Source organism: Equus przewalskii, chromosome 1, assembly GCF_037783145.1.
Source record: "Equus przewalskii isolate Varuska chromosome 1, EquPr2, whole genome shotgun sequence".
NCBI classification, from domain to species: Eukaryota; Metazoa; Chordata; class Mammalia; order Perissodactyla; family Equidae; genus Equus; species Equus przewalskii.
This window is the reverse complement of record NC_091831.1, coordinates 68,798,814-68,823,194: the sequence shown is the minus strand read 5'-3', so window position 1 is coordinate 68,823,194 and position 24,381 is coordinate 68,798,814. Positions and strand designations below refer to the sequence as shown.

General features: G+C 43.6%; 1 protein-coding gene and 1 long non-coding RNA gene across 5 annotated transcripts in view; one reads left to right on the top strand and one right to left on the bottom strand.

The window, feature by feature from the left end:
* Nucleotides 1-3,194: 3,194 nt before the first annotated feature.
* Nucleotides 3,195-16,288, bottom strand: CCSAP (centriole, cilia and spindle associated protein). 4 transcript variants are annotated; one of them, XM_070566991.1, is made up of 4 exons: nt 16,273-16,288; nt 15,395-15,811; nt 7,128-7,396; nt 3,195-5,803 (listed from the first exon to the last, which is right to left on the bottom strand). In XM_070566991.1, the coding sequence occupies exons 2-4, from the start codon at nt 15,762-15,764 to the stop codon at nt 5,627-5,629; spliced, it is 816 nt and encodes a 271-aa protein (XP_070423092.1). In that variant the 5' UTR covers nt 15,765-15,811; nt 16,273-16,288; the 3' UTR covers nt 3,195-5,626. The 4 variants fall into 4 exon arrangements, with proteins under 4 accessions (XP_070423092.1, XP_008531879.2, XP_070423113.1 ...); XM_008533657.2 differs by lacking the exon at nt 16,273-16,288 and having other exon boundaries at nt 15,395-15,866; XM_070567012.1 differs by lacking the exons at nt 15,395-15,811; nt 16,273-16,288 and adding an exon at nt 10,205-10,401.
* The window catches only part of LOC103559846 (uncharacterized), a 23,462-nt gene continuing 15,274 nt past the window's right edge, over nt 16,194-24,381 (top strand). The window contains exons 1-3 of the long non-coding RNA XR_011524602.1: nt 16,194-16,530; nt 17,005-17,137; nt 21,140-21,190. This is a non-coding gene — a long non-coding RNA (uncharacterized lncRNA). The remainder of the gene's footprint in view (nt 16,531-17,004; nt 17,138-21,139; nt 21,191-24,381) is intronic.

Here is a 24,381-nt window from a genome sequence, read left to right as displayed (position 1 = left end):
GTATCCGGGCTAGGATCTCTTTGGGTTTATCCTTGGGGTTCACTCAGCTTGATTTGGGAAGTTTTTAGCCATCATTTCTGCAGGTGTTTTTAAAGCACTACACTCTTTTATCATTCTGTGACTCCTATGATGTGACCCTGAAACTCTTTTTTCCTTCTTCTCTGTTGTTTAGATTGGATGATTTGTGCCGATCTAGAGCTTTCCTCCTCTCCATTCTGCTATTGAGTCTATCCAGTGAGGGTTTTTTAATTTCAGTTATGGTATTTTTCAATTCTAATATTTTCATGTGGTTCTTCTATTTCTTTACTGACAATTTCTATTTTGATACTTATTTTGAGAGTGTGTGTGATTGCTCAGTTGAAGTTTTTAATAATAGCTTCCTTAAAGTCTATAATGGCATCTGTTGATTGTCTTTTTCCATCAGAGCTATTTTCATGATTCTTCATATGCTGAGTAATTTGGGATTGTATGCTAGACATTGTGAATATTACGTGATAAGATGAAGCAAATCCCCTGGAGAATGTTGATATTTTTGTTTTAATAATCGATCTGGTCAGGTTCAGGCCACGAGTTCTCCGGGTGTTGGTTCCAATGTCAGTTCAGTTTTCAAAGCCTCTGCAGTGCTTTTGGGACCTGGCCTATGTATACACCATCTTGCGGTCAGGCTGAGATCCCAGGAGGGGTCTGTCAGCTCAGATCTCACAAGTGTTTGGTATGCTAATTAGGATCAGCTCCACAGGTAAACAGTGTGAGTGAGGTGCACAAGTCAAGGGTGAGCCAGAGTTCAATAACTTTGTGGAACTACTTCCTTGAGCTCTTCCCTCTCTGCTGTCTCACCAGTACTTTCTGGTTCCTTGGGGCTCCCTTGTTTGGCCCACCAGCCTGAAACTGCCCATTTCTGTAACTGAGGCCTGTCCTTCAGAGATGAAAAAAGCACACAGACTCAGCCTCACCCTCTTGGTGCCTCAGCTCTACCAAATGGAGATTAAGCCCTCCTCCCTCAGACTCTTGGCTCCTGCAGGCTCCCATTGGCAGCCAGGGGATTACCTGGGGGCTCCAGCATGAAAAATGAAAAGAGAGGAAACAAAAGGCATTTCCCTCATTCTCTCTGTTTCAGCCATTCCTTTCCTGTTCCTCAAGCCAGGCTTCTCTAGGATCTGTGTACCACTGCTCACTTCTGCATGTGGGGCCATGTTGTGTTCAGGCCGGGAGATACCAGAGGAATAAAAAAATGGTAAACTCACCACTTCAGTTATACTTAGAATTCTGGTGTTCCTCCCCACTCTGTGTGTTGCTGTTTACTTCTGAGTCCTCCAATAGCCAGGCCATATGTTCTACCCAGGTTTTATAGTTGTGTTCAGTGAGAACAAAAGGAGGGTGTGTGTCAACTCCATCTGACCTGGAACTCGAACCTTCCCTAAGATATTAAGTGAAAAAAAGTTATAGAATGTGTATAGTGTTATTCTATATTTTTGAAAAAAAAAAAAAAATGTGTCTATGTACCTCCACAGAAAAGTGCTTAGAAAAAAAGGTCTGGAAGTTTACACAACAAACTTAACACTGGTATCCTCTAAGAGGGGTGGAGAATTTTGGTGAGGGGATGGTATTGAAAGAAACTTTCACTTTTCATACCTCTTTCTGAATTATTTTAACCATGCACTATTACTTTTGTAATTTTCAAAACAATAGGAAGGTGTGACGGAAATGACTGGGAAAATGTTATAGTTCAACTGAAAGTATATATACAGAAAGTATCTTTTGCTGAATGTACCTAATGTATCTTGCTAAACATTTAATGAAAGATCCATTTAGGAGTCAGTGTGATCATATGTTTTCTTCAACCATTGATGTACTAATCAGAATTGTTTCCCACAAAACAGAAGTTTCAGCCTGTAATATTAATTAACTTTACTCACATTTTTCCAAGTAACTGCAATATTAAATATAAGCTAAAAGCAATACATAGCTTTTAGAAAATACAACCCAAAATTCCCATTGCCTGAGCTTTGTGATTATAAGTGCCCAGCCTTTGTTCCTTCAGTATATTAAAGTGAATGCAATACTCAAAATAAACTTATAATATGGGAAGACTCTTCTTAAATACAATTTTGCTAATTATAAAAGAAATTTAAAAAGAGGCTTCTAATATCTTCATTCAGGTGTCCTGACTTTCAAAATGGAAGTAAGTATTAAAGGAGCAACTTTTTCCCATCTCATACTAGCAGGCTCGAAGGGACCAAATCTGGGCCAAAAATTTAGACAATAGCCCCTTCAATAGAATTTGGTATTAAGCATACACTTCCACGACATAACTCCCCATGCGTCCTATTGTACAGAAATCCATTTCAGATGCAAACATTTTGAAATGACAAGGTCACATTTTTAGGATCACTTTTTAAATATTATTTAACTGATCACAGGACCTTATGAGTCAGGCATTAGCAGTCTGATACCAAACCAACTACAGACTCAGGCTATATAAATATTAGCACCGTTTTTATCTAGTCCAGTGAAATGTAAAACTATCCACTAAACTATTTTTTACTGAAGCAGCCAACAAGAAAAGTTGTTTTTACTTCTAACATATGCTCTGCCTCTCTCCCTCTTTGCCAGTAACACTTCTGAACATTTTAAATATCAAGTACTATAACATTCCATTTATAAAGTTTATGCCCAGTATAGCATTGTCAAGTTAGAGGAGGAAAGGAATACACTAAAGATTTTTTTTAAACCTGCCAATTGTGCAGAATTCTGTTTCGGAAGTTGACTTCCAATAACTCAACAGCCACCTTTCTTTCGTGCAATTTAGTTAGCTGAGTTTGAGTGACCTAGCACACACACCTTTCAAATTACTAGCAATTGACATTTGATGAAACAATGACAAAGCTATTACATATGAAGTCCCATAAATATGTCTGCCACATTATGAGCAATTAAGATAACCTATACCCTATTATACTTTTAGTAAACTTAAGAAATGTATCTATGTGCTGAGAGATTTTATGGCAGTGGGGCAGTATACATATAACCAGAGGTACCAAGTATTCTGATGCCTCCTAATTAAGAACAGTCTTTAGGTTTCAAAAAAAAAGAATAGATTCCTGTTTTTTTCTCCTTCACCTTGGTCCAGCAGAGGGCTAGATGTTATTCAATATTCTATTACTGCTTTCAATAAAAGCAATACAGAAAACATGTGTATGACAAATTGTTTTAATTAAGAACTTAAAACCAAAATTTTAAAAAGACAGTCTTATATAGTAAGTATTTTATTCTATATTTAAATATCACTGGATTCTCAAACAGTTTCAAACTTTTCAACGTGAAAGGTAATTTTAAACTATCTTGCTGTCCTGCAAGTTGTCCCAAGAATTAGGAACATGATTACAACCACATTAGTTTCCAGAATGAGAAGGAAAAGGTAAAACCATCAAATTGTTACAACTTAAAAAATTTCATAGGCTCAAAAGGTAATTTTCATCCCTAAAGAGAAAAAAAGAAAAGAAAACTTAGCTGACTAATGACGCGGACATAAGAAGAGGGCTTACTTCCTGTTGATTCACCCGTCATTCATGCACATAAGGGTACTTTAAAACCCAGTTCATTTGTCCTCTACTTAAAAAGGGGGAAAATTGGTCAATATTGCCTTCTAGGTTTTATCTCCACCTGGAATTTTCCGTAGTAAGCACATTAAATATAAGTTTGTTTTCTAGAGAGAAAGTCTGGCTCCTTCAAAGCCTAGAGGAGGTCGGGTTTCTAAGGCAGTCCATTGGTCTGGGGCCCAACCTACTCCCCAAGGCTATCTTCCCTAAGATTGTCAGATGCAACACGATCGCTTGAGCTGGATGGTTAAAACTGAACATGCAAGAAGTGGCTCTAAAGGAACTGTTTTCACAATCAGCTACACAATCACGATGCCACAGTAATTTGATCTTTAGGTACCTGCGATGTTTAAGGACTTTAATAACAGCAAAATTCACCAGAATTACTAGCAAGGTTGTTTTGGACAACACATAGAACTGCCTCTTATTAAATATACATCTGAATGGTTAGGAGAGCTCTCTATGTAAGACAATTCACCTCAAAATGATGCAAAATATTTAAAAAGTCTTTTTTAAAAAACAGAGAAAGCTCATGGTTCTTCAGGATGTTTTCAAAGCTTAATACAGTTTTAAGATGACACTGTGTAAAGATTTTATTTGGAATAAAACATATTTGTGTTCTAAAAATTGACCATAATACTTCAAAGACCCAGAGTAAAAATATCAAGGAAACGCTCAACCTCACATCAAAGACCAAATTTTCACTCACGTATCTCCAGGGCTAGGTTGGAATCGGCAAAGTACCACCTTCTCTCTTACAGAGAACTTAGCACTCATCTTCCTGGATATTCCTTTCTCTGCTGGATGGAAACCAGTGATGCTTAAACCATTTTTCTACCCCAAAAGCAAATGCACTAAATAGAATGAGCACTTCATTTACAGAATTACATTTGTGCCTATACACACACCACCATTCTCTCTCATTAAGTTCTATATAAGAGCTACTGGCTGGGAATCTAGGAATAATGTATTTCAACCAAAAGTCTGAATAATGTACATCATCAAGGCTTTGTTCTTAGTTCTGTAAAGGAAAAAGTAGAGAAATTAAGGGTAGGCCACATCTCTAATGGGTATCTTAATATTTGTCCCCCATCCACAGTAAGCAAGACAATCTCAATTTTATTAAATGGAATTTCAGATTTTAAGTTCTAAATGTCATTGCCAACTACTATAGAAGAGGCAAAAGTCCACAGTGGGTATGCACCAAAAGGCCAGACTGCAGCCAGTGACTGATACCCCATGTGTTCTAAAAAATACCTCACAATAAAAAAAGTGAGTCTTTGACTCAAAAGAAACTTCAGTACTACTCTAAACACACTGCACTGGCACTTCATTTATCGGAATGCATTTCAACTATTAAACTCTTAAGTGCCCAGATGGTCATTTAACAAGATGACCCTCACCCAGCCCAGATAATTCTTAAATGTTAGTCTACATGAAGTGGTGCTGAACCAAAACACAGTAAGTTTAATCTTTCAGGAACTACCAAAGGTCTAGTGTCACTATACACGGAATCAAGATTAACGTCGAAACTCACTTTTGACTTGATATTCTTTCACAAAGAAAACCACATACAGAAAATGAGTCTGCTGCTGCAAGTTGGAATGCTCTTCCTCACTATGGAATCTGAAAAGTTATTCAGAACAGGATGAAAATTGGCTCCACCTAAACTTACGAAAAGAAGACTGAATATTAAGCATCTATAGCCACTTAAAGGCATTTGGTGTCAGTATCTTAAAAGATTAAGATGCTTTAAAACAAAACCCTTATAAGAATATCAAAGATTTAGGGAATTATCTTCATAAATAACCAAATGTCTATGGCTTCAGCTGTCGCCCTACTGCTGAGGTAGGTGACCAAGATTCATCAAAATAGAACAATCTTTTAGAAATTCCCTAGGAAAAACCTTGCATAATCACTTTGTTTCTTAAACCTGCGTCCGATTTCTTTTGATAGTTTTTGCTCTGTTTTTTCTTTCTTTCATTTGCACTTTTTAAGAGAGGCTGTCCAAGCAACCGTTTCTTCCTTTAGGCTCTTGCCGAATAGCATCTCATATATTCTGTCATCCATGGATTCTCTGAGGAAGAAGCCTTTATCTTTCTGTTCTTCTCCACGTCCACAGAGTGAGCACGCTGCCTTTGAGCAACCAGTTTCCTTTTTTCCACCTGTCTTCTGTTCTTGGCTCGTAATGCTGATTCGTGAATCTAAGGAGAGTTAAAAAATAAAAGTATAACTTAAGTGGCTTTTGTTCTAATTTTCAAGAATATTTGCAATGTGGATACTACTTCCAGGTCACCTGCAGCAAGGCAGAAGCAGGCCCAACCTCATAATATTCAGTTCTTCTGTGTATAAAAGCTTCTCTAGAAAAGCCATTCCCCCTGGATTCTGTGGTTTACCACCATCAGTGATAAAGAAACAAAGCAACAGAAAATGTCCACGGACTAAATTTCAGCTATAAATGTTAAGCGACTAATTTGCATGTGCCTCTAGAAATTGGCTGTGGAAAATTACTGGATCTGCTTAGTATTAAAGCATGGATAAGTATTCCATTAAAGGACTTTAAATATTTTACAGCAAATTACTAAAAGAACAATCTCAAGGGATTTTACTACCTAGACGTTTCACACCACAGATGAACCCTGTTAAACTTAATCCCATGGCGTTGCCAGAGGTCTTTTGTTAAACTACAGCTTTGTTGTCTCAAATATCACTCCAAATAACACCATCTGCTAGGGTTCAGAAGTTTGTTCAGTAAAAATTTGATTATGGTATTTAACCAGAATTCAACCAGTTTGCACTTTCTCCTTCTTTTCATTCCCTCTTTGCTTCAGGCTATAGTAATAGTATTAGCGCTAACATACATAATTGTTTTTTGGCTCTACATGAGGACCCTCCTGTCTGACATGTTCTAAGGACTTTGCACAGGGACCAGCCAGGGCTAACTCAGGGGACAACTGAAACTCCTGGGAGTAAAAGCCACCACTATGGATGAGCAGGGGAAAACATATTCATTCGAATTTAATCCGGAGAGCAAAAGGAAGTCCATGGTAGATATCAAGAACTACAGGAGAAGCAGTCTAATGACCAACCAATAACAAAGGAGTCAAGGAAACACCAGTTATCAAAGCCAAAGGAACTGGAAACCTCTCAAGAGGCCCACAGCAAATCTAGATGGGCAGCTGCCAGCCCTGGTTGTGCCCCTCCTGTGCACCTCCTGGCCCCCCAGGAACTTGAGAACCCTGACTCCATCTACTCCTTCACCTGGCTCTCTGTTGGTAAACCCTTCCATGTATGTACCAGCTAACTCCCAGCAAAACCCCTTGATCTCCAGGCAGCCAACATCCAGAATCCTCCTGTTTGCTAACCAGATGCCCAGTTCTGGGCTTCCCTTGGTCCACCTAAAATCCCCCAAGATCTACCACAACCTCAAAGTTTCCCAGTGACACAGGATATGATACCCAGTGACAGGAACGCAGCCCAATCCCACCCTACCAGGGACAGCAGAGAACAGGTTGCATACGAACCCACCTCATGCACTGGGGCAGAAGCACAGACATTGTGTGTTTTTTGGCTTCCTGTATCTGTCTGTTTTTCTCCCCACCCATAAAGAGCAAATGGATGTTTATTTTCTTTTATTTTACTTGAGGATCTTTGAGGACTTTTGACTGCTTTCCTATTTCCTCTAGCAAATAAGGCACTTTGGTTTTGTCGAGGTCCGATACTGTCGGGTACTTTGTCAGTCTCTTTTGTTCCGATCTGTTGTTCAGGTTTTTCTTTTACATCTTTCACTGGCAGTGCTTTTTAAAAAAGAGATAAAACAAGATGAAAATGCTTTAAAATCAGGTTTGCATATAATTACTTTAAATATTTGGATAGAAAAATCCATAATGTCAGTACCATTTTCACTTATAGTTCAATTCACAAGTTTCACTTAAAGCAAAAATACAGAAACAAGTTAGTATAATAATTTTCAGTCTATCCCATTTTTAAATCAACAAATACACCAAGATTAAAACAAGCCTGTTCAAAAGCAACGACTGTCACTCATATTCTGAGATTAAGCATCTCAATTAAATATTAAAATTACGAAGGCACCACGGCCTAATGGCTCTCTCCACAATCCCCAAGATAAGTCCGCTCATCTTAATGCCTTGCTTCAGGGAGAGATCTGGGTTTGTGGTAATCAGCAGCAGCTGCAAAAGGTCCGTGTTTAAGTTACTCACTCGAGTTCCAGGGTTCCATTTCTTTTTGATGCTCCTGATTATAGGAAATGCTCCCTATGGCTCTGACCTGCTCCTGGAAAGAGCAGGCAACCTTAATTTGCAGGCCCTCAGTCATAATAGGGAGTGGTTTCCATAGTTACTCACCTGGGTGCACAGCTGTGCATTCCTGTAGGAAGAGCTGGAGATGGGGGCTCCTGTGTTAGGAGAGCTTCCCCAACACTCACAACAGAAATGACTACCTGAACCAGGGCCCACGGTCCACACGTCCCAAATCCCATCAGCAGAGCTGGAGAAACGGGGAATGGGGCTGCCGACCTGAAGTGAACAGCAGCTTAAGGATACCTCCCAAACATAACTGTTTCCCCTAAATACCTTTTATGATTTTGCCATTCGTTATTTTGTATACCCCCTTTATTTTTTGTAAAAGTTATACTATTTTGCTTGAATCGTGTGTGAGCCCATGTTTCATTTCAGCCTAAACTTCCATTTGAATAAAAGCCCCTGATGCATCGAGAGCCCCATTACACTCACCCCCATTGTTAGGCCTTAAGGACACCCCTCGCTTCAGAAGATTCACAATTTGGCTCTGGTGATGATTTTCTAGATTGCTCTTCCAAAACCTTGTCACCTCTTTAGGACCGGCTCTTGTCCCTGACTACTTCCAACTGTGCTTCTTTTTTGCCTGTGTCCAGGTCCCCTTTAGAGTCGAGTGAGCCCCTGCACAGGCAGTCCAGACACAGTGGCACATGTGCGCGAGAAGACTTGATAGACCATTTGTCAGTTCTGTCTTCAGCAATGACCTTGACTCTACCAAATTGTTTCATTTACTACTAAACATTTTAAGGAACAGACAATCCACACCCAACCCTGTGTTTAATGCTCTGCATCACCATGCACGGTAACTTTGAAGCCAGCACTGGAGCTGTTTAGGACGACGTGGGATGACAACCTCCCATTTTATCATGAGAACCTAAATCCATTCATTGCTCAAACATTTCTCTGAGTGATGTGTCCACACCTTGTCCTCTTCTCTCCCCTGGATCTAGGAGGAGGCAGAAAGGAGCCCATGAGGGCCAAGACAAAGGGAAACGAGGCAAGGCTTGTGTAGTTACAATACTGAGAAAGGGAGGAAAATCACCCTAACCAACTGCCCTGATTCATTTCCCTTCCTTCTCTCCCTCTCTCATCCCATGTATGTCTAACCAGAGCTTCCAGGGAGGCCTGCCTAGAGAAGGTAATAACGATGTAATTTAAAGGACAAGCTGAAGGTAGCCAGGAGGAGAATGGGAAAGAGAATCCAGGAGGACAGAGTGACTTGTTCAGAGGCATAGAGAGCATGGAGAGGAGAGGGAATATAAATCATTTGAAATGACAGGTATATATCAAAAAAGGCAAGGGAAAAAATCAATGATAAGCGTCCATCTTAAAAAGTTAGAAAAATAAGCTCAAAGAAAATTAGAGTAAGGAAAAGAAGATCATGAATTAATGAAAACATATCATAAAGAAAACCAAGAGTTAGCCTGGAAAAACACTAACAGAATTCACAAACCTCTGGCAAGATTGATTAAGAATGAGAAAAAGTGGTGAAAAGTAAACTAAGTAAAAATAGAGCAAATGCAGGAATTGAGGTTAAACGTGCACTGACGACAGGTACGTGTAGCCCCTTTCTCCCAAAACCCCACTAAAGTGAAGGAAAAAAGGTAGAAACCCACAGTACAAACAGCAAGGGAGGTGATGACATCAGTCAAAGGGGTCAATAAAATTTTGGAAGATGGAAAGAAATGAAGAGGTAGAAGTGACCTCACAGAACTGAGTAAGGCGAATCCTCACTCCCTGAAGGAGAAAGGCCCACAGGACACAAGCTGAACACCAGAAAGAACTAGAATTGGAGGCACCAGATTCCCCAAAAGGCTAGTGCAGTGGGCTGCCCTTTCCAAAGGTCCGGCATCAATCAGTGCCCAGCCCACATGCTCTCCTGACAATGTAATATGAACGGAACTCTGTTGAGCACTGGGGTCCATGCTTCTCCCCTTTGACCCTGGGCAGACTTTTGTAAGTGTGGGATGGGGTGAAAGAGGTGCTTCGTGTCTCCCAGCGATAAGTTGTAAAGGGTAATACAGCATCTGCCCACATCTCTCTCAGGGAGACCAGCCAGCATGTTAGAGGGAGGGCCAGGCACACCAGGATATCATATGTGAATGTCCTAGCAGAGCAGGCTCCAGCCCTGGAGCCTTCCAGCAGAGGCCATAGATAGAGCAGAGGCAAGGCAGAACCTGCACCTGGGCCAAATTCCAACCGCAGAAACCATGTGCAAAAATAAATGAGTACCAGAGGTGTAAGTCACTAGTTTTCAGTGTAATTCTGTTATGCAGCAATACATACTTCTTGCATAGTCTTTCCTCTGGTCCATATCCAGGCGACCGCCCCTCTCTGACCGCAGAAGGCACATGGATTACTCTCTGGAGAGGAAGAGCCAGAGGGGGTATGGACTTGGGGCACCAAGCACAGTAAAAGCAAGCCTCACTTACATATGAGCACACAGGCTCAGAGCAGACATTTGAGTGCATCCTCTAATAAGAGACCAAAATACACAGAAAAAAACTAGGCCGGGATATAAGAGAGCTCTCAAAGGATATTTATGGCTTTCTGCAGGGAGTGAAAAGAAATCCAAGAACAGCATGCTATTCAAAAAAGGAGTTTTTTTTTTTAAAAAGAACACTTGGGACAAAAAAAGGTAATCTCTTCAAAATTTAAAACTAGGCTGATAGAATTAAAAATGTCAATAGAAAGTTTTGAAGGTAAAATTGAAGAGTTCTCCCACAAAATAGAACCCAAAAATCCCAACATCAAAACGTTTTTATATAAAAATGTTAGAAGTTTCATCCATCCAGTTAAAAATAATTGTAGAAAGAAGAAATGAATAGAGCAAATTATTTTAAACAGCTAGTAGTACTAGAAGATATCCCTGAACTGAAAGAAAACGCCCACCCAGATTGAAAAGGCCCGCCAAGTTTTCAGCCCAATGAATGAAAAAAGAAGCACACAGACTTTTAAAACACCTAGGATAAAGACAGTCTCCTAAAAACTTCCAAAACAACAAACAGGTCACATACACAAGATAGGTGTTAGAATGGCATAGTACTTCTAACAGCAAGACCAAAATCTCAAATTCAATATAATAATATCTTCAAACACTGAAATTTCTAATCTAGAATTCTCTACCTTGCCAACATATCAGTCCAGTCTTTGGATATAATAATGGAATTTTCAGACTTGCAAGTTCACAAAATTTTTACTTCCCATGCAACATTTCTCAGGATTCACAGAGGATGTGCTCCACCAAAAGGAAGGGATAAGCCACGCAAAGGAAGACCTGAGATTTATAAGACAGGGGTCAGATGAAGGAGGTAAGTGATGGGAATACTACTCAGCAAACAGTGGAGAGAAGCCCCAGTCTGGCAGCAGCGTCAGATCTGGACAGCATAAGGTCTAAATTGGAACAGGAGAATCAAAATTCCCAAAAAAGTATCTCCAAGGAAAAAAATTAAATGAATAGAACATCTAACGTGTCAAGCATGTGACAAGTTTTACAGTAGTACCAGACTATTTCAGGCTGAATTAGTGATGGGAGTATAAAAAAATGAAGCAATGATTAACTTCAGCAAAAACAAATGATAAAGAAAATATAATGAGAATTTACTACATGGCTCACCTGCAAATATTTACATAGCCAGGATAATTCAAACACAGAATAGTGGCTGAGCAAAAGAGTCATACAGTTAACACTGGGACAAAATGGGTGCTGGAGTATGTCTGGGCAGGGAGAAGGCAGAGGTAAGATCTTGAGCTAAATCTTCATCTCCCATAATGGAAGTCAATATGTAATGTTTAAACTAACAGAACCAACAGATAAGTCTAACAGAGAAGAGGGGACCCAATGCTGAAAGGAAAGCTAAAAAGAGTTGGAAGGAGCGCCCTACAGAGCAAGGGGCATGGGTGGGACATGGTCAGAATTACTTTTTTCATGTTAAGCACATTTTTTTAAATTATGCATGTATATACCTTTGCTTAAAAAAATAATAAAATTTAATTTAAAAAGAAATATGACTATGAAGAAAGGAATTGGAGACAGTCTAGACCACCCCTCAAAGCATGCTGGCTCTGGAGGGAAGGAGTCCCACAGTGAACAAGCACTCCCACCCCACTGCCACAGGGAACGTCCAAACAGCTTTTCAGTACCCATCTCTTAAGAATGAGAAGCTGAGGATCATTAGATATTTGAGAAAAGTCGCTAACATGAAATACAGGATTACAAACAAAAAGAACCAAAAGGAAGGGGGTGGGGGGAAAGACTATGCTAAAGAAACATACAAAAAGAAAATGCACAAAAAACTTTCATAGCAAGAATCTCAGCAAGATAAGATACTATATGCATGGATCAGGAATAGAATACGATTTTTAATAAAGGAATAAAAAGAGCAAGGGAAGGAGGAAAGCAAGGAAGGAAGGAAGAAAGAAAGCGAGGGAGAAGGAATGCTGGCTCAGAAAACAATTCAAGAGCTCTAAAATTAAAGAATAAATAGGATCCCACAAATGAAAGATGTAAGAGAAGAGCTGGAAGATAAGATTGAGAATATCCCCCAGAAAAATAGAAGAAAAAAAATAATGGGAACTGGGGGAAGGGCAGGGTCACAAAATTAGAGGATAAATTCATGATGTCTAACATCCAACTAAGGAGTTTAGAAAGAAAGGAATGGGGGAAAAAAATAGAAATGAGAAAACAATTCAAGGAAACGTCCCAGAATTACAAAACATGAGTTCGACTGCAAGGACCCACCAAACACACCAGAGGAAAACAGACCTGGATCAATGAGAAACTTCAGAACCTAAAGGACAAAGAGAGGACCCTAAAAGCTTCCTAGGCAGGGAACTTGTTAGGTACAAAGGATCAAGAATCAGAATGACACGGAACTGTAACAGCAACATCACAAGTACAGCACAATACAGCAATGCCTCCAGATGTTTTAGAGACAATTAGTTACTTCCAACCTAGAAGTCCAGGCCCAGCCACAAACTCACTGAATTGTAAAGGCAGAATAAAGCCATCTTTTGACATGCGAGGTCTCAGAAAATTAACCTCTCAAACACCCTTTCTCAGAACGCTACTAGAAGATAAGCTCCAGCAAGAGGGCGTAAACCAAGGAAGAAGATGACATGAGAGCCCCAGGGAGTCCCTGGGGTGGTGGAAGGGCCCTCCCAAGATGCAACCAGTGCAACCAGGCAGCAGGCCACAAGAGCAGTAACCAGGCCAGGTAAAAGTGGGTCAGAGGCCTGGGAGGGCTGTCTGAAGATGTCAAGAGTAACAGTGAACCTGATGTGTTGGTTGTATTGTGAAAGAAGGAAAAGGGAATCATGGCAAACAATATAGGACAGCTGTGAGCAACATTTTCCAAAGGCACAATATTGTAGATACTAATTGTGAATCTAACAAATCTATGATGACTGTATTGAGAGGGTGTGGGGATGAGCCATGTGTATGGGTTAGGAGAGCCGTAGAAAGAATTAAAGCCAATAGATAATGCTAAAAACTGAAGAAAATCAGGCGTCAATAAAAGCCATGTTACTTTGAGAAAGGGAAATAAACACCAGAGGAAACACCAGAGGAATGGGAAGTGGTCACTTAAGGGATAGGGAGCTGGTGTGTGCGTGTGGCAGGGGAACTGCCGTACTTCTGTAACATGCAGTACAGACCTATATGATTCTATGTGTGTATATGGCTTCAGTAAAAACAAGGAAGAAATGTTCTATAGAAATTCAAAAGAGTGCTCGTGATTCTAGTATATGAAACCGTCCATTTGAAAACAGGGATTTTCAATCCTGCCCGACACAAGAACCAACAGGGGCTGTGACAGGCAGGAACAAAGCAAAAGATTCTGTGACTGGGAGTCCTGAAAGCAGAAACATCCTTTCTTCTCCCTGACGCCTAAACCAGAAATAGTAGCAAAGAAGAAATAACTACTTTAGCCACTGAGCGGACTCAGCATCTCTAAGGAAACCAAAATAATCATGAAGTCGGGCAAACACAGGCACCATCCATACTACAATGCTGTCTAAAAACTGCACTGATATACATATGCATGGAAATAACTGACAACTCTTTCACAAACAATGAAGGGGAAGAGCCCGGAGAAGAAAAGCCCATTCAGTCTGATAAAGCGCATCTCCTAATTTGGCTGGTAGCTCAGTGCCCACAGGAACAAACTGGAAGACAAGTTCCCTACCTTCTGTTAGTCACATTTCTAGCAATGATCACTGAAGCTAGGAATCCAGCTTCTAGATATTCAGGAATCTGTGGGAATTCACAAGTAACACCAGGATGGAGAGGCAGCTCTGCCACAGATAAGGACCTGAGAATAGCTGCAGACAGTAGAACAAGGGCAAAACAGCCTGGCTCATAGCTACGTTTCCTCTCTTCAGCCTCTCACCGAGAGGCAGGGTGACATCTGAGGGGAGTTTGGTTGATCACTGCATACAATGCTAGAAACGAAAATAAAGCCGCTGATCATTTATCCTGAGCTTCCATTTCTTTGTAAAATTGAGATAAAAATGATGACCCTACCTCTTAGAATTGTTTTAAACATTGAATAAGAAAATACACATTCTAAGATCAGTGACTGGATGTATAATAAGCTCTCAATAAATTTTAGTTATTTTTCTCACTAGCTCTTCTTTAAAATCAAGTGACCTCGTGGTGGTGTCGGTCCAACGTTAGAGAGTCACAGAAGGAACCGTGGGCTCCTGAAGGCTGTACCGAGGCATTCAGCTTGGCCTTCAGCGCGAGCACCATCCCCTCGGCCCCTCCTGCTGAGAGTCCCCAGCTCCGCACCCTCTGGGCAGGAAAGAAAGTGTAAGGCCATGGCCAAAACAGCAGACGCACAGCACCCAAGAGCCATTTTCCAGCATTTTCTGCTCCTCCTGCAGACAGCGACAGCCTGAGAATGGGCGCTTTTCGATGAGTGGGTGGGCAGAAACGGCAAGGACCTAGCATTTACAAGGAATATTCCCCCAGCAGCCAGGAATTACACAACAGCCTGCGTAAACAAATGCAAAATATTCTTTAGAGAGAGCGCAGCGAGGTCAGAGAATTGATACAGAAAACAAGGGCCCCATTCACGAGACAGAAAGCTTAGCTCAGTGGTTCGTAACCTCTTGGTGTCACCATTGATGAAGAATCTCATGAAAGCTGGGTTCCTCTCATTAAAAAATGGGTGCTTAGAAATAAATAGACGGGGGTTCAGTGACTCACTAAGGCCACCACTGCCCTCGGGTAAAGACCAGGACTTCATCAGCGACACTTCAATTAAGTTCACAGCTGGCTTAACCCAGAGCCACCTAATGATGGAAATAAAGGGGAGGAGGGCAGAGGCGGGGCTGACACCTTCCTTACGTGGTCGAGGGAGGCGTATTCTCGGTCTACGAAAAAAAAGGGAAGCGCTTGTCCGGAGCGCTAGGAGAAAAAGACGCCAAGAGTAAATCCAGTCCTCCGAGCAGCCCCCCTCCCGGGCCCGGTACCTGGCAGAGCCGTGGCCTCGGCGGCCTCCACATCCGCGGCCTCCGCGGCCTCCGCGCCCTGCTCCTCCGGGGCCCCGCGCGCCGCCGGATCGGGACCCTCCTGCGCCGTGGGCTCGGCGGGCAGGGGCGGCGAGGCTGGGGTGCATTGGGGCGAGGGGCCCCCGGCGCCCGACGACGCCGACGACGCCGAGTCGTCCGAGGCGCCGGCCGGGCCCCAGTCGTCCCAGAGCCAGGGCGCGTGCGCCTGCTCGAGCAGCCGGCGGCCCAGGCGGTAGTGCAGCAGCTCGCGGTAGCACGGCCCGTACTCGTCCCAGCGCGGCTCCCGGTAGCGCTTCATGTACTCGCTCTTCACCCCGCTCCCCGGGGACATGGTGCCGCCCGCCGGCCCGAGCGCCCTCCGCTCCGCGCCGCCGCCGCCTACGGAACCGGGACACGACATAGAAGCCCGCCCCGCCCCTCCCCTCCCCGCCCGTCCCCTCTGCCTGCCCGACCCGCCGCGACGTTTAAACCCGGAGCCCCGCCCGGACGGGGCGGGCGCGGGCGGGGACGAGGGGGCGGAGGGCGCGGGCGGCCAGGCCCAGGGGAGGGGCGGGGTCCCGGGCAGGCCCGCCCGGAGGCGGCTCTCCCTGCGACGCGGTCCCGAGAAGCGGGGCGGGGTTCGGGCGCGCGGCTCCGGGGGAGGGCGGGGCGGCCTGGCTGCGCGGGCGGGAGGGCGTCCCCAGAGAGCGGTCCGGAGGTCGGAGCCCGAGCGGCGGGAGGCGGGGACGGGCGGAGGGAGGAGCGCGGGGAGGAGGCGCGGGGCTCGCGAGCGGGTGGCCTCGGGTCGCCGGAGCGCCTTGCCGAGCGAGGCGTGTGCGCAGGAGGGCGGCCCGGCTTACCTGCTTCCCGCCACGCCGGCCTGCCTGCGCCCCAGCCCCGCGGCGCCCGCCCGTCCCCGCGCCTGGCGCAGCAGCTCGGCGCCCGCCCGCGCTTTCCTCCCGAGCAAGATGTCGCCGATGGCGCGGCGGCCTGCGTTCCTGCGGCAGCCGGCACGCGAAGGCGCCGCCTCAGTCCCGGGAGCAGACGCCTCCCCGCGCGCTGCCGGCCCCCGGCCCTCCGCCCCGCTCCGGGGGCGGCCGCTTCCGTGAGACCGCAAGGTGCGGGGAGGCGGGGGAGTCGGCCAGGCCGGGGCCCCAGGCCTAGGTCCCGGGCCCGCCCGTCCGTGCGAGGCGCCAGCCACCCATGTCCCAGTAGGCGCTGTCCGCGGCACCCGGCACTGCAAGCGGCGTCACTTAGGGTCTGGAGTCGTTCCCCAGTCCGGTGAACTAGGCAGCCCCCACGCCAGGCACAGTCTGATCCCTTCCCGACACCCTTGAGCTGGTCTTGTTTGCTGGAAACAACCCCAAGTCCACACGTTGGCTCTTGCTGCTTTCCTCTCTCCGTTCACAACAGCCGTTACTCTGGCTTTAACCCCTTTTTCCTTTTTAGTACAGTTCCTTTCTTGTCCACACCCCAAATATTTTTTAAACTTGATTAAATCCGCCAACCCACCCTCTCAGAGTGCACCTAAAACCTTGATAGTCAGTTGTATTGTGCGAAAGTATACAATGTTACCCTGGTTGTCGTTACAGTTTCAAAAGTGGCCGCATACAGATTCTTCCCCCCTTTTAAAAGGAGACTTGATACATGCGTTACAAAAAGATGTGAAAGAAAAGAAGTTACTGAAAATCGAAACAGCAGCTGAAAAGCAGGCCTGGGCCATGAGTGAGTTACCCTGTTCCAGCTTTCATAGGGATTTCCACTGCTTCTGTCGCCTCGTCCTGCCCCCGCCCCCACCATAGCCAAATGACCCTGAGGTGGACACTGCCCAGCTGGGACAGGTCAGATCTTCTGAGAACTTGAAGTCTGTAGTCCAGGAGTCATTAGCACTGGATTGTTAATGGCAGTTTTCTGGAGAGACACTACGTGACCCCCTGTTGTTGACGGCCCCACAGAGGCCCTGACTTCTCCCCTCCCCTCAGCTTTACCTTGTGTTCCTTGAGATACCCCCAGGAACTTTCTACTGCATTTCCTTTTTGTTTAACCTGGCCAAGGTTGGTTTCTGATGGTTGCAACCAAAAGAAACTTAATAAATATATTAATCATGTGGGGGAAATGACGATGTGCAGTTATATGAAAAATGCAGAACACAACCTGTTTCGGTTAGCTTTGGTGCATAGTTAACCACCTCAAAACTTAGTGGTTTAAAACAACTAACATTTATTATTTCTCCCGATTCTGTGAGTTAGCCAGGCAGTTCCTCTGCTGGTTTCACTTTGCTGGTTTTGACTCACTTGTCCAGTTGCATTCAGCTGGAGGGAGAGTTGGCCTCAGAGTTTCCCTAAGCACTGTGGCCACAGCTTCCCAGTTTCCTTGGCAGTTTACTTACTACGGCCAACGACATCCCAGAACGTTCCTCCCTACACACAACTGCTGTCAAATTAGATCCTTTGCATCCTGTTCTTATTTAAACACAAAAGACAAATATATAGATGGCATATGTTGTTTTGTCTGCATACATTGTCTTGCTGAGGAGCCATGCCTTCCTTTTCCGTGTGGTACCCGTGGAGCTGTCAATCTCAGCCTCCCACCCTATCCCCATTTACAGGGATGGGCATGTGACCCAGGCTTGGCCAATCACATCACCTCCTACCCGTGGCAACAGCTAAGCATATGACTGAAAAATCTTTCTCTATAATTGGCATACCAAGAAGTTCTCTTTTGCTAGTGGTCCTCAGCTATGACAACATAAGCTTGGGGCTAGAAGTGGCACTTTCTCCAGCTGTGTAGAGGAAGTCCGTTTGCAGTAGGAGAATAACAGGCCAGCCCCCAGGAGGAAAGCAGAGCTCACAGACAGAAAGAAATAGAGTCCCAACGACGTTGATTGGATCCCTGGGTCCAGCTCTACCAGAGCCAATAAATATTCCTTCTGTTTAAGCTGCTTGAACTGGGGTTTTGTCACTCCCTAGTGGATGAGCCCTGACTAATAATAACACTGTTAAAAATTAGAATGAAAGTAATATACTTGTTTAAAATAGGGAAAAGTAAAACAAACAAATGAATCATTCCTAATCCTATTTTTCAGTTATACAAAAAACAGTCTCATACCTTATATTCTTTTGTGTGTGTGGTTGTGTGACTGTCAAGTGTGGCCGCCCATTTTTCATGCAGCATGCATGCCCCTTTGCAGTGCAAGTTTGCCGCTGCTCCTCAGGCAGAGGTGGAGTTTATTTCTCTCTCCCTGAGTCTGAGCTAGCCTTGTGTCTTACTTGAGTGTTAGGTGTCTGTGACTTTCAGAGGCCTTCCAGCTTCTGTTATTACCCTCTTGAAAGAGAGGGCCATGTGAAGAAGCCAGGCCAACCTCCTGAAGGATGAGGCCACAGGGAAGAGACCAAGACAGCCCAGCCCACAGCCAGCCCCGCTGCCGCCTGTGAGTGAGGCTGTCTTGAACCTCTGAGGCCAACTCTTCCTCCAGCTGAATGCATCTGGACAAGTGAGTCAAAACCAGCAAAGTGAAACCAGCAGAGGAACTGCCTGGCTAGCTCACAGAATTGGGAGAAATAATAAATGTTAGTTGTTTTAAACCACTAAGTTTTGGGGTGGTTAACCATGCACCAAAGCTAACGGAAACAGGTTGTGTTCTGCATTTTTCATATAACTGCACACCGTCATTTCCCCCACAGTGCCTCTATCACCCTCCAGAACAGTCCTCCTTCCCTGATGTTCCCACTCTTGGTTCCGTCTAATAAAGAAGCAAAAATATCCCCAATTACCTTGACTACTAGATAATAAGCCATCAAATCCAGAAACACGTGATTACCCTGGCAGTTTGTCAGAACATGGAATTCTCTGTGCAGTCCCCTCTGGCTGCATTGTAAAGCCTTCTTGGAAAGTGTGCCCACACTGCAGTTCTTGCTGTCTTGCTCTGTGGTGTGGAATGCTGGGCCATGGGTTGCCTATTTGTGTGCATTTCTGAAGAAGTTCTTGGCCCTATCTGCATATACTCCATCAGCCCACCACAAGGCAGATCAGGATACCAATCTTTTTCTGAGGCTTCATAATTCTCAAGAAAGGATGGACATTCTACTGTCCACTTAGTTAAGCAGCATAGAATATCCACACTTCAGGTTTCCCCCCCAGAGAATAGAGCTCCTGACTCTATAGGCTGGGGAGCAGGAAAATTCCTTTCATGGAGGATTGCCTAATGGATGTGCACTCACTCCATGGCTCTAGGGATTCCAAATGCTAATTTTTTCCCCTTGTCTTCTAGCCAATCCATTAGAAACAATATCCTTCAAGAGCATGGCTCTGGCGCCTCACAGCCTTGCTTTTTCTGAATTGCACTTGGTGTCAGAGCATTGGCTTCATTGAGGCACTCTACAAGAAACAGCTGGGCGAAGCTCTCTGCTAAATCTATGCAAGGGAGGTGCAATGACGTGGTCTCCCACATCACCCATTATCCCCTTGTGAAAACCCAGAGGAGAAATTTGTCGGTCCTAGATTGACTGATTTTTCACCTTTTGGACACTGAACATTCTGTGTTTTTTTCTTTGCTTCAGCTGCTATAAAGGATAGAGTCAAATTTCTGGCCCCCTTTTGTGCACCAACCTATCACAACTTTGTTCTATTCTTGCTCTGATTTCCTCTCTCATTGATCTTATCCTCTTGTATTACATGCATTTTGGAAGCTTACTTAAATCTTTTTTTAAGTGTTTGAAAATTGTTATTAATTCTCCAGAATTATGTATAAACATATTTTTAATTCAATGAGACTTGCGGGAGAATGTAATATGAAACTACACAGATCTCACATAGGAAAGCAAGATATATTAAATATCTTAACTGGAATTCAATATCTAAATAGACTTAGGTACTTTCTGAATTGAAGATTGGTGTGACAAACCATGAGCATATGGGTAAAATAAAAATGAAGAGTTTGTGTTTCCGTTCTTTACAAGGCAGCTGCTATTATTTTAAGGTACTTGAGTGAAGGCAGGGCAAAGAGAGCTAATACAGATTTGCTATATAAACAGTCATCCCTCCACCTGCAGACTAGTTAGCCAGCAGTGGATGTCATAGTGCAGCTTGAGTGATGTAATCAGCATCCTTTTCCAGTGCAACATTTGAAATACTCAGCTTTCACATATTGTTTTTGGACAAAAGAAGTGATTTTGGAAATCTTTTCACTGGGGCATCTTTGTATGGGATGAAGACAGGCTGGCAACCTCAGGGACCCACCATCCAAGGCTTTGACATAGCTGCTAAATTCCAGTGAAATTCAATTCCATCCTCATCCCTGAGAGCTTGCTATATGCCCAACACTGTGCTCAGGGGAGGAAGCCTAAAAGACCCAGGTCCTGCCGTGTGCACAGCTGTGCTGAGGGCAGGAAGTGTAAAGGACTCAGGTCTCAATCTCCAGGCTCATTTAAAGTTGAGTGGACCCCAACTTTTGGAGGGATCACATATACTCTTTTGAGAATGTGATAAAAGTTATCAACTCTCTCCCCAGAAAAAATAAATGTACACACAGGACATTTGCCTGTCACCTTTTCCCCATGCTGGCTTGTGGATCCCAGGAAAAGAACCCCTATCCTTTATTCAAGAGACAAACAATATATGATTAGATATCTAATATCTGCTATATATCAGGCATTTTACTCACATTATCTCAATTAATTCTCACGGCAACTCTGTGAAATAGAATCTACTATTCTGCCCATTTTACAGGTGATGAAACTGAGGACTAGACCTAATAACTTGACCAAGGTTACACAGTGGGTAAGTAGCGAAGATAGAACTGGAACCCACGTATGACTGACACCAGAGTTAATACTCATGTTGCTAGGAGAGATGATTAAGGCAAAAGGAATTTGGCTAAGGACAATCAGCTAGGCACTGTGAGGCAGAGAATAGAGAGGATGGAGACGATGTGGTGTAGGGGGTAAGTATGCCAAGCACTGGGGCCAGAGTGCCTAAGTTTGAATCTTGGCTTTGCCGCGATGTGACTTTGATCGAGAAACTTAACTTCTTTGTGTTTCAGTGTTCCTAGATACAAAATAGGCATAATAGCAGTTCTTGTGAAGATTGGATAAAGTTACAGTTTGTGAAGTAGATGGAACTGTGCCTGCATTTAATAAGCAATCAATAGATGGTAGCACTTGTAATTAGAAAGCAGTGCAGCAGGATGATCCTCTGCCTTGGGGATGAGTCAAGGTCAGAGGAAGAATGACAAAGAATAGATGTGGGCAAAGAGGCAGGCAGAGAACCACCTTAATGTCTTCAAACTGCAAATGAACAGTGGGGACCAGTATCAAGTAATTTAGAATAGTGAGGGATGAAAAAATAACTGGACTTGCAATGGAAGGGTTTAATGGTCAGCTTCAAGATCAAGGTTTCTGGGTGGCCCAATGGGGTAGTGGTAAAAATTTGGCACACTCCATTTCAGCAGACCTGGTTTGCAGGTTCAGATCCTGGGCGTGGACGTACACCATTCGTCAGCCATGCTGTGGCAGTAACCCACATATAAAGTGGAGGAAGATTGGCACAGATGTTAGCTCAGGAAGAATTTTTCTCAAGCAAAAAAAAAAAAGAATGAGGTTTCAATGAAGTGATGGGATAAAAGCCAAATCTTGGGAAGTTCAGAAGTGTATGAGTAGTGAGAAAATGAGTATAACCAATGTAAGTCACTCATTTTAAAAGTTTAACGGAAAATCAGTTTTACCATCATGCTGGTTCCCTCATTGATGGGCTAAATAAAGCTTTGATGCATGCTTTTTCTGTATTTGTAAAAAAGTCATGCTGACAGCTTTTGGGCAACTATATTATATTAGTCTGCTCAGGCTGCCATAACAAAATACCACAGATTGCACGGCTTAAACAACAGAAACTTATTTCTCACAGTTCTGGAGGCCGTAAGTCCAAGATCAAGGTCCAGCATGATCAACTTCTGGTGAGGTCTCTCTTCCTGACTTGCAGAGGGCCACCTTCTCACTGTGTGGAGAGAGAGCTCTGACGGCTCCTCCTCTTCTTCTAAGAGCACCAGCTCTGTTGGATTAGGGCCCCACCCTTATGACCTCATTGACCTTTCATCATCTCTTCACAGGCCCCATCTCCAAAAACAGTCATGTTGGAGGTTAGAGCTTCAATATATGAATTTGGAGGGGACAAAATTCAGTCCATGGCATATACTTTGACAGTTTTGGAGATCCTATTGTGATATCCAAGTGGACACAGCTTTCAGAACCAGTTAAATATCATTGCCCAAAAAAGTGCACCTTCTAGGCCAGTTAAGTCCAGGAACATATTTTCTTGGCACCTGGAGTGAATCCCAAGTGGTAATAGATTTTTTTTTTAAGATTTTATTTTTCCTTTTTCTCCCCAAAGACCCCCCATACGTAGTTGTATATTTTTAGTTGTGGGTCCTTCTAGTTGTAGCGTGTGGGATGCCGCCTCAGGGTGGCCTGACAAGCAGTGCCATGTCCGCGCCCAGGATTCTAACCGGCAAAACCCTGGGCCGCTGAAGCGGAGAGCGCGAACCCAAACGCTTGGCCACGGGGCCAGCCCCATGGTAATAGATTTTATCTTTGACTCTCTGTTCATCTGCCCTCCACCCTGCCCCATGATTTTTGTTTCTGTTTCTAGTCCTTGCACAAGCTTGTTTCCAGTTCTGATTTGCACGTGGCCAATAATTTATTCCCCATTAGTGGCAGCAATTATTAGCAATCTGATTTTATGGTCTAATCATTTTGTGATGTACATCAGGATGATGAGGATCTACTCTCTGCCACATGAAATACAATAGAGAATTGGGTTAATAGTCCTGTTTTTTTGTTTGTCTGTCTATTTATGAACTCAAGTCAATTAAGAAAATATTTCATGCACACCATGAAGGATAACAGTTCTTTGAGGTACTGACTGACTCTGCTCTAAGTTACAGATTCTTGAAATTGATCGCAACAGATAATGATGATCTCAGGGTGTTGGTGGAAAGCACTGTACCAGAGGCTTCTAAATATTGATACCTCAAGGAATAAATTCATGGCTATAGATTTCCAAGCTGATGCTGCTTAGACAACTGTCAGTATCAGGGATTGAGTCGGAATTTCCAGAACCCTTATTAGTGGTTCTAAACTGGTAGAGATTTGGCATCCCAAGGGGCATTTGGCAATGTCTAGAGAAATTTTTGGTTGACACAACTGGGGAGAAGGGTGCTACTGGCATCTAGTGGGAAGCGGGAAGAGATGCTGCTAAACACCCTACAGTGCACAGGACAGTGCCCATCGCAAAGAATTATCTGGCCCCAAATATCAGTAGTGCCACGGTTGGGAAAACCTGCTCTGAAGTATGTATCTTTGCTTCTCTGTTGATTAGAAAAATTTGAATTCTGTAAAGATTGGTGTTAACTTGTAAAAGTGCAAATGATTTTTTGTTGTGGTAAAATATAAACAACCTAAAATCTACCATTTTAGCCATTTTTAAGTGTACAATTCAGTGACGTTAAGTGCATTCACATTGTTGTGCAACCATCACCACTACTTATCTCCAGAACTTTTTCATCTTCCTAAACCAAAACTAAATACCTGTTAAACAGTAAATCCTTTTTCTCCCCTTCCCCACTGCTCCTGGCAACCACCATTGTACTTTCTGTCTCTATGAATTTGGCTATTCTAGGCACTTCATATAAGTGGAATCATACAGTATTTGTCCTTTTGTGACTGGCTTATATCACTTAGCATAATGTCTTCAAAGTTCATTCATGTCATAGCATGTGTCAGAATTTCCTTTTTAATGCTGAAAATATAATACATTTTGTTTATCCATTCATCCGTCTTGGACATTTGAGTTGTTATCACCTTTTGGCTACTGTGAATAATGCTGCTATGAACACGGGTATAAAAATATCTGTTCTAGTCCCTGCTTTCAGTTCTTTGGGGTGTATACCTAGAAGTGGAATTGCTGTATCATGTGGT